Genomic DNA, 13915 nt, shown 5'->3' with positions numbered 1-13915 from the left:
CTTCCTGTTCTCTTACTCTAGGAAATATTTCAACATTTATTAATCTTAATCTAAATTTGAATAACCAATGAAATAACACAGGTGTTAGTGATAGGTTGAGAAGCTTAACATTGGGTGAAATTATACAGTAATAAATACCCATATTCTTAATATGTTTCAGACTCCAGTACATGTATATATGGATTATGGACTTCAAATCTGTGAAGCATTCAACAACACTATTATTAATGGTTCCTCTATTTTAAGAATTTAGAAATATTTAGAAAAATAACCACACAATCTTTTTATAAAATGTTAATGAATATGAATTCTGCTTATCACCAGCAAAGCCACTTTATTATCATGTGAAAAGAAATTCCAAGCATAGGTGACATGCATTTACTTTCTACCCTTGGGTTATTGTTTGCTTACTTAGGGATTCAGGATTTTGATCAAATATAATTTTTAAAAAATGTTTATGCTTTTCTAGAAATGACTTTCAATTGAAAAACTGTTTATTACAAGTATTTAGATTTCTCAGTTAGCAAAATTTCATAAAATTAATACATAAGTGGGTTAACGAAACAAAATACAAATAAGGTCTCACATATGCTATAAAATTTACTGATACAATAGAAGCTGCAAAATGAAATGTATTAGTTGTTTCACTGTACTCAGAATATTTAAAAGTGTGCATTTAACTCAAGGATCCATACTCATTTTGAATATTAGTAGAGAATGTGTGGATGATAATGTCACAGGTACTAAATTTTTAGGAGACAGTAATGAGTTTATTGGCAGATTATCTAAAATACTTTCAGGATATGAAACTAAATATGCACTGGGTTTTGATAATAATTTGATGGATTTGGTATCTTTTGAAATCCACACTTTTCATTTATGTTCTCTAAATATGTATATGTTCTCTAAATATGTATGTATTCTCAAATGCATTCAAAACTGACATATATATATAACATATCGGAGTTAAACAAATGTTAATAAGACCAACTGGGGATATGGAATTGAAATTTAGTCACATAATGTCTGCAAAATAACTTTATTTTTGATGAAGAGCCCTGAATTATTTTGATTGTTCAGCAAAGCTACATTTCATTTAATTTTTTATTTCCATTCTTCTCTGCAGAGGCAAGTCAAATGGCATGACACCCAGTATAACATTCTTATACCTTTTCTCCCAGAATTATCATCCACATGTCCCCCAAATACTCACTATGGTTCCCTTTTTTTCAAGAAAAAGTGCTCATACCATGCAATAAACTGTCTATATTTGAGAAGGAACCAGTTTAGTAAATTTGAATGCTAATATTCCAAATTCATTTTATTTGTGGCTCATGTCAAAAATCAGTTTCTTGAATTCAGACAAAGCATGGTTTACTGTATGAATAAAGCAATAGTTACGACCTTAGGTTAAAAGGGTTTTCAGTTCTTTCATCCTTTAAAATATACCTTTACTACCCTATGTGACATATAATGTTCAGTCTCTGAATTTCTTAATGTACTTAAAAGCTTATAAAGACTGATATGCCTGTTAAGCCTCACTATTAATGAAATTGAAAGAGGAGTCAGAAAATAAGAGGAATGGATGCCTAGGAAAGCACACTTAGTAACACGTCCAAGAGGCTTGTTGCTATCTCTCAACAATGTTTCCTGATCAACAGTAGGAGGGGGCAGATACTTTTATAAGCCTGATAATTCATCTTCTTAAATATAATTGTTTTAAAGAAAAGTCACTTTATCTGAATGTTAGGTCTCTTTCCTTTTTCTTCTCAACCAAATAGGGGAAATTGCAAAAACAAAACAAACAAACAAAAATATAGATATAGACCTGTATTAGAATTCCTTCATTTTTCTAAATTCAACTTTTAAATCCAAATATGTTTCATTTCCAAGGAGTGTGAAGCATCTGACATGACTGATCCGGGAATGGCCATTTATAGAAAGATGTGAAAATGAGTTCCTCTTTCCCCTACTCTCCTGGCAAATAATTACTATAAGTAAGCAGGGAAATATTTATTTGGTTGTTTGTAAATCATTAACATTTTTATTTTACTCAAAATAGCTTTTTTTCCCCCCACAGACCCATAGATTTGAATTTGAGACATTTAATTTGAAAATGTTTATCTTTAGTCAGTGAACATTCAGTACTAATAGGCATTTCTATAATAATGTAAATGCTGTACTTGGGCAATAATCCTCATTTAAACCTATATTACCTATGATATGAATTAAAAAATACTTTCTAACATCATATCTCATTCAAAAGTATATATACTTCTTTTCAAAATTAAGGTTAACCCCCTTCCTAAGTTTTTATGCTGTTTATCCTTTCTCAATGTACTCATTCTGTTTTGATACTTTTCTTCAATTTTCTGAGATAAAGCCTCTGCAATGCTAATACAGAATAGATAAATGTTGAGGAGATGGTTTAATATCTACAATTTGGGGGAAGGGTCTTATTTTCTCCCTTTCAAGAGCCAATTCAGCCCTATTTTAAGTTCAAAGTTAATTGTAATCCATGGTTATTTTTTTAAAAAAAGGATGCATTTTCGCACTTCACAAACATGAAAAGAAAAAAAGAACCTTTTTTTCCTATATGTGTCCACACATATTTTATTTTATTTATTTTTATTTATTTTTTTTTAATAATCTTCATTTTATTGAGATATATTCACATTCCACATATATTTTAAATCCTTATTACATTTAAATTATAAATCCTTGCTTTTCTAAAATTTTGTAGGTGAATTTACTGAAAAAACATTTTCTTTGCCTCTTTCAAAACAAGGTTTCCTGGGCCTGGCATAGGGTGGTATTGTGAGCAAGTACATTGACTCAGGAATCAGACACCATAGGTTCAAATCTCTTAGATTTATTACCTCTGGCAAGGTAACATCTTTGTGTATTTTTTTTTTAATCTATAAAATGAATATAATTGTAGTACTTGTCTCAGCAAGTTGTTGTGAGGATTGAATGTGATATACCATGCAAGCACTTAGCATAATTTCTGGTATACAGTAAGCACTCAATAAATTTTTGCTATTATTTTAGCTACATGGTATTATAATTTGTATATATAATATTCTCTTTTAATTTCTTAAACAAACCTAAAACTGTCTTGCTTCCCTACAGCTCAGCAGAGATAGATGATCTCTTCCTTCTTCCAAATTTGCACACATATTTTTCTGGAGAACTTGAGAGTTCATATCCAGGATATTGGTTGATAATATTACATTTCTGGAAAACCTTTGGAAAAGCTCCTTTTGAAAGAAAAGGAGACTGTTTAACATGAAAGACAAGAGTGTGATCTAACACTAAATGCACTGGACTAAATATCAGTGCTCCTGATAAGCCATTTCATTTCACCACCAAGCTTTGACTTTTCCCAGCTGTGAAATATGATTTTCCATACTATTTCAGGATCTGGAAAATGCAGGTGAAAATCTGTGATTTACTGTGAGCTTTGGAAACTAGAAACTATAGTGTTGGTCAATGTGTTATGAGCTACTAGATAAATCTTTTAACAATTTCACATTGAAATGATAGACTGGATTCATTATCAAGATAATTGTAATATGGGATTAGCATGTTTGAAAATAAATGTCAGAAATTTGTACCTTGGTAGTAGTCTTTATGATTCCATATTGAAAATTTATTTTTTGCACTATAATTAGTGATTTTGAGAAATAAAGGGTTTTTGTTTGTTTGCTTAAAGCCCACTATCTGGATACATTGCCAGGTGTTCAAGTAGATTTCACAAAACCAAGATATTTTTTTTTCTTTTAATTAAAAATGAATTCAGTGGAGATGACTGACCTCTGCACACCTGGTAGTGAGGGTTCTGCTGAGCGTCCTCATTAAGTCGAAGGACCTGTTTGCATCTAACTCGTTGTCCAGCCCAGCGAAAGCAACGGCAGCAGCAGCACACCCTGACATCTTGACTGAAATCAATGTCAGAGCTGCTGCCTAGGTGGCTGAGCAGGCTAATGAAGTTTTCAATGTTGCTCCTCCCGATCCCGGTCTAGTCCCAACCTTGTCGCCCACTCCGCTTCGAAAATCTGCATATGCAGACAATAAAGGAGGACACTGACAGGAAAGAACAGTCTCCCGCCCCACCGCCTTTACATAGCTCTCCGAATTTAATGAGGTTAGTCGGGCGTCTACAGCTTTTGCCTCTGCTAAGGCTCCCTTCCCAGGAGAGAAATCGCTCCCTACCACATACACTCACACGTGCATACATATACATTGACACACACGCGTGCGCACATACACACAGACGCATATGTACTGCATAAACACACTTGGGAAAACACCCACGCATAGAAATTCACACCTTCCCATCATCTTCCATAAACACCCTCGCTCCTCACTACAGCGCGCGTATACACATACGCTGACACATAACGAGCGCTCACACACACACACACACATTCCCCGGGAAAATCACAGACCCACACACAATGCCACGTACCAGGAGAGCACAAAATCCTTGCTATGCCTGAAGATTGAACTCCCTCCTCACGCAGGGCTACAGACGCTCGCTGTGTGCCCACTTCCCTGAGCAGAACTCCCTTCAGTTGCAAACGCTGTGCTCTCCTGAGCAAGGAGCTCCACTGTGAGCCCAGGAGCAAAAGCTGGCGTGGGTAGCCGTGTGGTGCATGGGACGCAAACCGTCATTTTGGGCAATGTAGGGAGTTGCAAACTCAAAGTGGGCTCCCCTCTTGACCAAATCCTGTAGGAAATCATCTCTGATGGGCTTCGGCATGCAAATAGAGTCAGAAGTCGCTATTACCTATTTCAGAACCCGCGCTGCAGCCTTCCCCCTTCCTGAGATGGGACCATTCCCAAAAAGATCAGATGACCATGCGTGAGGCTACTTTAACGAATCTGTTGGTTGTAAGATCTTGGCCAGGACTATGTCGAAACAGATTAGGAAATTGATACACCGGAACAAAACATGCTAGTCTCGGGGACGCAGCTCCCCACTCTGAGCGAAAAAGGGTTACTTGTAAATGTAAAGGAGAAGCTGGTAGATCAGAGCAGCCAGTAGATGGCGCAAGAACTCTTCACTTGTACAATCTTAACCCTTGAGTGGTGCTTGGGGCTAGATGTATAGATATATAGATTTTGTGTTTTTAAAGAACCCATCCGGCTACATATTTGGGATCGATTCAGAATTAAGACAAATAGGTCTGTTTTAGATAATTAACTCATAAAGTAGTTTAACTGCGGGCATACACAAGCTGAAAAGGGGGGAAGGAGAATCAAAGGGCGAACTATTTGGCAAATGACCCTGACTCCCTTCCACCCCACCCCGATCCAGTCACCGAAGAAATCAGTTTATTGAATCTTAACCTGGTTATGGATTTACACACAGTCATTTTGATTATGTAAATTCGTGTGTGCAAATAGATTATTCTCTGTGATCTCTTTTTCAATTAAATCACGGAATAATAAATGCGAGCAGCCTGCCTGAAAGATACTGCAACTACAGTAGTAACACATGTCCCATTTTAACGATGTGGCATCGATGGAGCCCGATTCATTACCATCACGGTTTCCCCCAAAGCGACGCAGATCCTCGGATTAAAATATTCCCTTAACAAGCTTCTGTATTAGCAGGCTGCAATAGAGAAAGCTCACTAACATAATATTTCTTGGGCTGCTTTTACAGACAGAAATGATCTATTCGGGGGAAAAAAAACAAGCTTCAATTTCAGATAATGTGGGGAGTTTATTAGAGAGCGGAGCTGGGCTTTTAGAGGCTCGCTGGTGGTTTCTGTTGATTGCCATAACAAGGTAGAATTGGGATAGATTTTGGTGGAGGGGAATAAACGCACAAGGAAAGACAGAATCCTGAGTAGCGGAGACTTTGTGCCCCCGTTGGAGAGATGGTTGAGTCCTCGTCAAGGTTGCTGTGGTATCCCAGAAACACCATTCACTCCGAGCTGTGACCGCGCACCAACAACAGCAACAACTCCACTGCGCCGGGCTGAGGAGCAGGAATTAGGAGCTCGCGAATAATATGAAAGGGATCCGCAAAGGGGAAAGCCGAGCAACGGAATCCAAACCCCGGGAGCCTGGCAGGAGAAGATGCCCTAAATGTGGCCGCCTGCACTTCATTCTGATGAAGAAAATGGGGATTAAAAGTGGATTTACGTTTTGGAACCTGGTCTTTTTATTGACGGTGTCTTGTGTGAAAGGTAGGTCTGCTTTCGGGGGTCCCCTCGGCTTTGGATGGAGGTGAGCTGACTTGTCGCCGGAAAGAGGCTGGCAGCTTACTTTGCAATTTGCACGGATAAAATAATAATGATAATACTGAAGAAGGAGTTGATTCACAGCTCTTTTCTTCATCCCCCCTCAGATAGGAAATGCATTTTGCTTGCCAAATTTGGCGTTCAATGCGGTGATTGAGCTTGTGCTCAATAAATATTCTTGCAGTATGCTCAAACGAATACGTGAGTTGATTCGTATAGCCTCTAACTAGAGGATATCCAGACAGAATTCCTCTGCAAGACTTTTTGGTGGTGAGGATTATCTTAATTTCCAGTCAAACCAGTGATGATTGATGCTTTGGGTGGAATATTTTATTAAAAACACTCATGTAATTGCTTTTAACCCTTTCATGGAGGAAAGTTACCGAGGTGATAAGAATGTGCCGATTTTAAATGCATTAGAGCACAGGGGTCTTTCTACCATCCTCATGCCAATATGAATGTCTGCATGCATATGCGAATTATTCCTATATGGACTCTTGTGCATTGATAGATGGTAAGGAAGCTTCCCTAGGTCCTGTGGCAGAGATTTGGCCAAAGATGACTCTTTGAAAAGGTCTAAGATGCCACAAAGTGGAATGATCTACCTTTGGGGATGAATGGAGGTAGGAGGAAAGTCATTAGCTGACGACCAGAAAGAAAATCCCCAGCAAGTCTCAGCGTTCAGACAGGTAGAGTGAGTGTCACATGCACAGACAAGAGGAGAGAGTGGGTGGGATGTAAAATCTCATCCTGCTAAGCAGAGAGGCAAGGGACAGTCGGGATCACTGGAAGGAGAGCTGTCCTCAGGAAGAAAATAGACCCACAGCTCCCTTCCACAACTTCTGCACCCTGCTGCCCATTAATTGCTGCAAAGGATACTCAGGAGGGGCTTATGACTCATGCCATCCTTTTTGAACAATCACCTCCCCATACTCATGGCAGCTCGAATAGATGCAATGGATGTAGCTTTTAGGAAGCCAGTTTCAGATCCTCGGTGTGTGTGGGGGGAGGGAATAGGGGTGGCGGGGGAAAGGGGAGATGCGAGGGCAGGGGGAGGGGGATGTTTTGGTCCAGGCGCGCCAAGGGCTGTCAACACAAACTGGACGCTTCTTCCTTTGTAAAGGAGTGCCTCTCTGAACCGCAATCGGACCGCGTCTCTATGAAACAGTTTATTGTCCAGCTTGCAGCTGGCTGTCCCCCACAGAAGGCAGCCCATTTGCATTCAGTGGAAATGATAATTCATGTTTCGTGGAGGGTGGGGTGGAGGGGTTACCTCTCCCTCTACTATGGCCAATGATGCGGGACATGTCTCGAATTTTAATTTACATCCTAAATGCCAGGAAGTCGCCCCTGGTCTCTGTGGCAGCAACTGCCTTGTAATCCCAACCTGCTCCTTAAAGCTTGATTTCCTCCACCCCCCCGCCCTTGGAGCCTCAGCACAGCTTTGAGCCAAAACGTCTTGTTCTAAGCGGTGTAACTACACTGCCTGGTGCACAAAACGCGTCTTGGGTTGCTTACAAGGGGTTTTCGTCGCCGGCTCGACAAGTGAGGCGACTCACATTTATGCTTAGATGGCCTGCCACCTGGTGTCGGTGGTTTAATGGATGGCCCTGGGGCTGCCTGCTAGACGCGCGCTCTGCGAGGGGGAGGCGCGAGAAGCCAGCAGCAGCTCCTCACAAGAAAACGTAGGGGTGGCTCCTGCGAGAAGATGACCCGGGATTAAAGCGAGTTTTTGTGTGATACCTGTTGAGCCAAAACACATTCGGGGGGCAGATGAGGGGGAGGGAGTCTTCGAATCCGGGAGAGCACGCCAGCCTGACAAACGCCGAGCCGCGCCGCCGGCAATTCAGCCTGGTTGCCCGCACTTACCGTAGTTTCGGAATAAGACGCGCCGACGGAAATGCACCGCGCGTTAATTTGCTTGAAATGGCACTGGAAAAGGGACTCTTTCCTTCTGCATGCAAATTCCGGACTTCGGGCTGAGATAACTGGTCTCCACTGAATATAATAAGAGTTGGGAACATCGGGGAAAAGGAGCGTGTCGCAGTCTGCTTTGCTACCATCCAAAATCAACCTTCTATGAACTGTTGAAAAAAATTTAAACGGCAATAAGGTTCTTCGTCGTCACTTATCTGCCATTTGGAAAGCACCTCCTACATTTTACAACTTGGAACGCTGTCCCCAAATTCAGAGAAACAAACTTGCCTAGGTTGTACGCTTTAGACCTGTTCTCAGGTCACCGGCTAGTGCCCATTTTGAGAGATCCGTCTCCTTCTCCTTATTTTAATTTCACCTCAGTCTAAAGGCTTTCCTAAAACCGAGATTCCTGCAGTGCTTTAAATGTTTCCTCATGTCTATGCAAGCTTTTCTCTTTCACAGTTTCCCCTGGGCCCAAGGGAAATTGGAGGTGGGGTGGGCTTAGCTTGGGGAGTTGTTCTAAGGGCCTTGCGAGTCCTAAAATACAGACCTGGCACAAAAGTTCAGGAAGTTCAAGGTGCGCGGTTTTCCACATGAATGCAGTCATGAGAATCCCGCAATCTGCCCACATTTTTTAGCCCTACACCATCTCACTTCGGCGTGGCACAGCAATGACAAAGAGCCTCAGTGGGAGGAAATGCCTCAGCGTGGAAGATCAAGTGGATTTAGGTAGGCTGAACCACTCAGATGAGGCTGAAAGGGTCTAGGCATTTTATCTCCACTGTCATCGTCCGAAATAAAAGGCTGTGGAAGGCACCAAATTGGAGGTGGTGCGGTGGGGGCTGCTTAGACTTGATGCATTCCAACTTCAAGCTGAAACACACATACACACACACATATACATACAATGGCAGGGGGAGGTGTCTGAAATGCAGCCGCCAGCTGTGGTTGTCTGTTTGGGTCTCACCCAGATAGAAACTGTGAATCTCCAAGTCTTTCTGAAGCGTCTCACCCACGTAAACAGACACCCGCGGGATGCTTTCCCACGCTCCTTCTCAGGGGATCCCGGGGGAGCCACACACACGGAACGGCCAAGGTACCAAGACACCGGCCTCGTCGACAGCCAGGCATGCTTTGAGGGGTTCACACCGGACTCCAAGGCTTAGTAAAGGACCTTTCTTTCCCGTGCTATGGGGCAACTCCTGCTACAAGAGCTTTTCAGGAAGAGTGGGGCTCAAACCCTCTCCCCCAACTAATCCCTACTGGCAAGTGGTCACGGCTATCTGTAAGGGGAGGAGCGCCCTCCCACGCACCCACACACGGCTCTCAGCACATTTCCCAGACGCCAGGGTGCCTGAGTCTCAGCGTTGAGTGTGTCCTCGGGGACCCATACCCTCACTCCCTATCCTCAAGTCAACAGTTTGACCTGCCACATCAGAGAAAGATCTGTAATACCCTGAGGGAGCTTTTAAAGGAGGAATACCATTAAGCAACAGCAATTCACCCTACTGTCACCACCATCAAAGCTCTTCCCGGAGGTTAGCAGATCTGAGACACCTGCTGGGAGGTGGTGACCTTGGGGATTTGGTCAGGAAGACAGGTGTTCTTCCCTTCCTTTATTCATTTCTTCTAGAAGGTTGAAACTGGGTGGCTGACTTGTTCTGTGTGTGTGTGTGCGTGTTGCTGGGAAAGGGTATTCGCATGAATTGACACAGTGGAGCCTTCGGGAAGCCCCAAGAGTCGTAGGAGTGCATCCGACTTGGCGGCGGGTCACAGCTTCCGGACTCCAGATGATAGGTGGCCCTGCGGCCACTGCTGTTGCACGACCTGGCAGAAGCACCTAGAATTCTCCTTACTTCGAGCTGACAGCAGCACTCAAACTCACTCAAACAGCTTCTCCTCTTAGACGCTCTTGGCGGATTCGGAAAACATGTTGTGGAAGAAGTAATGGGGACTGCTACTCGTGTAAGGTCCTCCTCCTCCCCTCCCCAGAGCCGTCACAGGGTGGAAAGACAAGCAGGGTGGCAATCCCAGAGTTCAAGCGCCGCCGGAGCTTAGTCGACTCCGAGGGGAGAGGATAGCAGAAATGAAACAGCCCAGGGTTATCTTGTTCGCCGTAAAGATCCTTTCCCAGCCCCGCTTTGAGAAAACCGGAATCATAGCGCATTGCAGAATAATAAGGAAGCACGACAACCAAAGAAAGACCGATTGATTCCAGCATCAGGCGGGTTCCCACCCCCGGAGCACAGCGCTTTAGGGGAGGTGCTGCACCTCCAACTTGCTAAGCCAACCTAATTTAAAGCCCTGACAAAGCATTGAACAACTTCCAGAATTCAGAGCTGAACTTCCCTTGGACAGGTTACCTTGCTGAAAGTGTTCTGAAATGTTCTTTTGCTGCACCATATTTTCCCAAATCTTCTGATTCTTTGGGGGCTGCATGAAGTCACGGTTGAAGAGTATGTGCGCAGAAAAAAAAAAAAAAAAATGAGGAGTAGGTTTCACTATCTTAAAAACCTTGTGCCACTTCCATTGGGATCCTTCAAGGAGGAAAAAAAAAAGGTAGAATTACCCCTCCCACCAAACAAACAAACAAACAAAAACAAAACAAAATTTAACACTCTAGTTGCACAGACTTAGTTGCAGTCATTATTATTGTTCTTGATGTATAGCGTTTATATTTGTGGGGTAGCTGAACTAGGTTTTGGCTATTCATGTCTTTTTCCTTGAATAAAAAAAAAATGGGCATCTACAAAAACAGTGAAAATAAAGCAGTAGCAAATGACATCTATACCTGATTCTAAATACAGTAAATCACGATCATACCTGAGATCTGATAAAACATAAAGGTAAGAGAGGTAGAGCAGCTAATAATGCCATGTTACACATGTGGACACAAACTAATGTGTAAATGCGTGTCTGAGATCTCAAAGGTGAATAAGTGAAGAGGACTACTGGCCAGGCTCCAAACACCCTTGTTTCACTTGGTGTGTTCCAAGGGGTAACCCTCTTCTCATTCATAAGGGTCTCCAGAAAGGCTTTACAGATATCATACACCCTCAATGTTTTGCCCAGTTTGGGAAATAACTTTAAAGCATTAAGCAATATGCATGGCAAGACAGCTGTTTCTTTAGGCAGCATGACTATTTGAGAAAATATGCCATATTGGACTTTGAATTCTGAGACTTGGCAGAGTTGAAGTAAAAAAAAAAAATGCAAATTAAGCATTTAGGAAAAAAAATGTGTAAGCTATAAGCAAAAATGAAGGCAAAAATTTCAGGGCCATTTTATTTTACCTATATACTCATTAAAACCTCATTTCAGCTATTTCTTTTTCCCATCTCTTTCTTTTATTCCATTTTCTCCTATTCCAAAAACTTACAGTTTAGGGATAGGGATACAATGGCAGTTCTAATTTGGATATAGGGTGAGGTTTACTAATGGTAATCAAACAGACACTGTTGTTACCAAATTCATCTTTTCCCTCTCAGAGTGAACAGGTATGTGATTCATGGTATTTTCCAGGCTAACCTACCTCCATGCCCACAGGGTTTTCTCAGAATTGGACCCCTTGTGAGGCCTTCAATTTTATCAGGAATATAACTTTTATGAATGTCACCAAGGAAAAACCAATTTGTTGGATACCTTCCAGTATTCATGGTCTCAATGCTGATAGCTACCTTTCCTTCTCTGAAGGTCCAGTCATTTGGGTATCAAATGCATTTCATGTTATCAGGCATTTTCTAAGCTATCTCTTGGCGCTGGTTGATGATTCCTAAGGATGAATATTTTCTATATGATGGCTTTCTGCCCAGAACCCAATTTGAAATCTCCTTTAAAAAGTCTAAAGTTACAGCATTAGCATATGCATCATATACCTTGGGATTAGATAATAAGAATATCAATGGAAATCACTTGGCATTATATATCATATTATTCTATTGGCTCATAAATACTTGCACTACAGCAGTGATTTGCAAAGTGTAGTTCCTGGAAAAATAGCATCAGTATCCCTTGGAAACGTTAGAAATGCAAAATTCCGGGCCCCTGCCCCAGGCCTAATAAATCAGAAACTCTAGGAGTTGGGCACTGTTAGATGATAAAACAGGTGTCTAAGGTAGTTCTGATGCACACGACAGTTTGAGAATCACTCTAATACAGTAAAGTGGAAATGACGAGGGCTCTGGGGCCACCAAGACCTAAGATAAAATAATGGTTCTATCAGCAATTTCCTTTGGACTAGTTACTCAGCTTTCCTCAGCTTTAGTTTTATCATCTATTAAAAAAAAAAAAAAAAAAAGACAGAGAGGCCTATAGGAAGATTATGTATGGGAGGCATGTAGCATGTACCTAGTACCAATAATATTATTAAAATATATGTCCACTTGCAAAGCCAGTATGAGTTCTCCCAACACCACCACCCTGACATTACCGTAATAGTAAATAAAAAATGTAGAGGCTTCTCACTGGCTATTACTTCACGTTGGCTAAATTTCCAGACTATTATATGGCTGAGAAGCACTCTGAAGCTTTGGCTTATCACCCTTACATATTTACTTCGGATGCTGGCTCTGTGAATCAGAGACAGACCCAGAGCTGAAAAATGTTTCCCCTGCCCCTGGGCTAATTTCTATTCATTGGATATCAATATTGATTTATTTTAATATTGATTGAGTCATGTCCTAACATTTGCTAATTCATCTTTTCACAAATCATGGCATTCACAGAGCTGGAAGAGTTCTTAAATATCAGCTAGTTCATTGCTCATATTTTATACAATGAATGTACCTGCTTAGTGATTTTTGTGAGGTTACATTAGCTCCAGAACAAAATTAGATCATTGGATTTTCAAGTTTATGTTCAACTTTATTTCTACTACACCTTATCAGTTTTACCACAGAGTTAAATGAAATGGCATTGTGTTCTTAAAGTTAACTGAGAACTGCCACTGTGTCTCTAAGCCATAAGCTTTTGGATTATGAGTAAACAGAATGGAAGAAAGAGATGGGAAAAAGACGGTCAATCACAAAAGATAATACTGAAGTGCCATATATCATTTAGTACTTTCTAGGAGTATTAATGCTTATATGGGGAAAATGATAACTACTTGTTTGGTAGACAACAAAAAAAGACAATTGTGGAATGCAAAACTTTCTAACGCTGAAATAATATGAACATCAAATAGATAATCATGTATTCAATCAAGTCATTTCCTGAAGGCATTACACATCTCTAAAAAGAAAATCAGTGTATCAGACTTTTTCATGTCTTATAAAAGACTCTGAGGGATAGTACTTAAAATCAAATTTCTATTTATTTCTTCTTAATATATGTACATACTTTCTTTTTAAAAGGCTTTTAATATAGAAAATCAGTTCTTAATTTATTTTGTTTTTATTCTTTATTTGTATTTGCATAACATCTATGCATTCTCTTTAATCTGTCTTTTCATCTGCACAATTCTTTCTCATGATCTATAAGACAATGATGTCTTTCAAAACTCCAACACAGAAATTTAATTCATTTTATAATGTTAAGAAGTTATCTTCAATTTTAATGATATATGAAAAATTTTAAAAGTCCATTTAAGATATGAGAGTAAAATTTGTGAAGATTATGAATGTTACTAAGTATGAGGAGTTGAAATGATCAGAAACTGAAATATATAAAAAGTAATAACTGATTGCACTAAAAGCTGAGTCTGTAATGTTCAAGATAATAAAGTCATTCTGCCTTCCTTTACT

At 40.6% G+C, this 13915-nt stretch overlaps 1 protein-coding gene and 1 long non-coding RNA gene across 8 annotated transcripts in view; one reads left to right on the top strand and one right to left on the bottom strand.

Annotated features, from left to right (window-relative positions):
- Nucleotides 1-4511, bottom strand: part of LOC119508754 — a 154530-nt gene extending 150019 nt beyond the window's left edge. Inside the window, exon 1 of the long non-coding RNA XR_005211580.1 lies at nucleotides 4472-4511. This is a non-coding gene — a long non-coding RNA (uncharacterized LOC119508754). The remainder of the gene's footprint in view (nucleotides 1-4471) is intronic.
- Nucleotides 4512-5948: 1437 nt separating this feature from the next.
- The window catches only part of CSMD3 (CUB and Sushi multiple domains 3), a 1408207-nt gene continuing 1400240 nt past the window's right edge, over nucleotides 5949-13915 (top strand). For all 7 annotated transcript variants that reach the window (XM_037802758.1, XM_037802757.1, XM_037802756.1 and 4 more), the window contains exon 1: nucleotides 5949-6203. In XM_037802758.1, coding sequence (XP_037658686.1) covers nucleotides 6026-6203 — 178 coding nt within the window. In that variant the 5' untranslated portion in view covers nucleotides 5949-6025. The remainder of the gene's footprint in view (nucleotides 6204-13915) is intronic.

This window comes from Choloepus didactylus, chromosome 14 (genome assembly GCF_015220235.1).
Source record: "Choloepus didactylus isolate mChoDid1 chromosome 14, mChoDid1.pri, whole genome shotgun sequence".
Lineage (NCBI taxonomy): Eukaryota > Metazoa > Chordata > Mammalia > Pilosa > Megalonychidae > Choloepus > Choloepus didactylus.
Note: the sequence above shows the minus strand (reverse complement) of the source record. Positions and strands in the feature narration are given on the sequence as shown.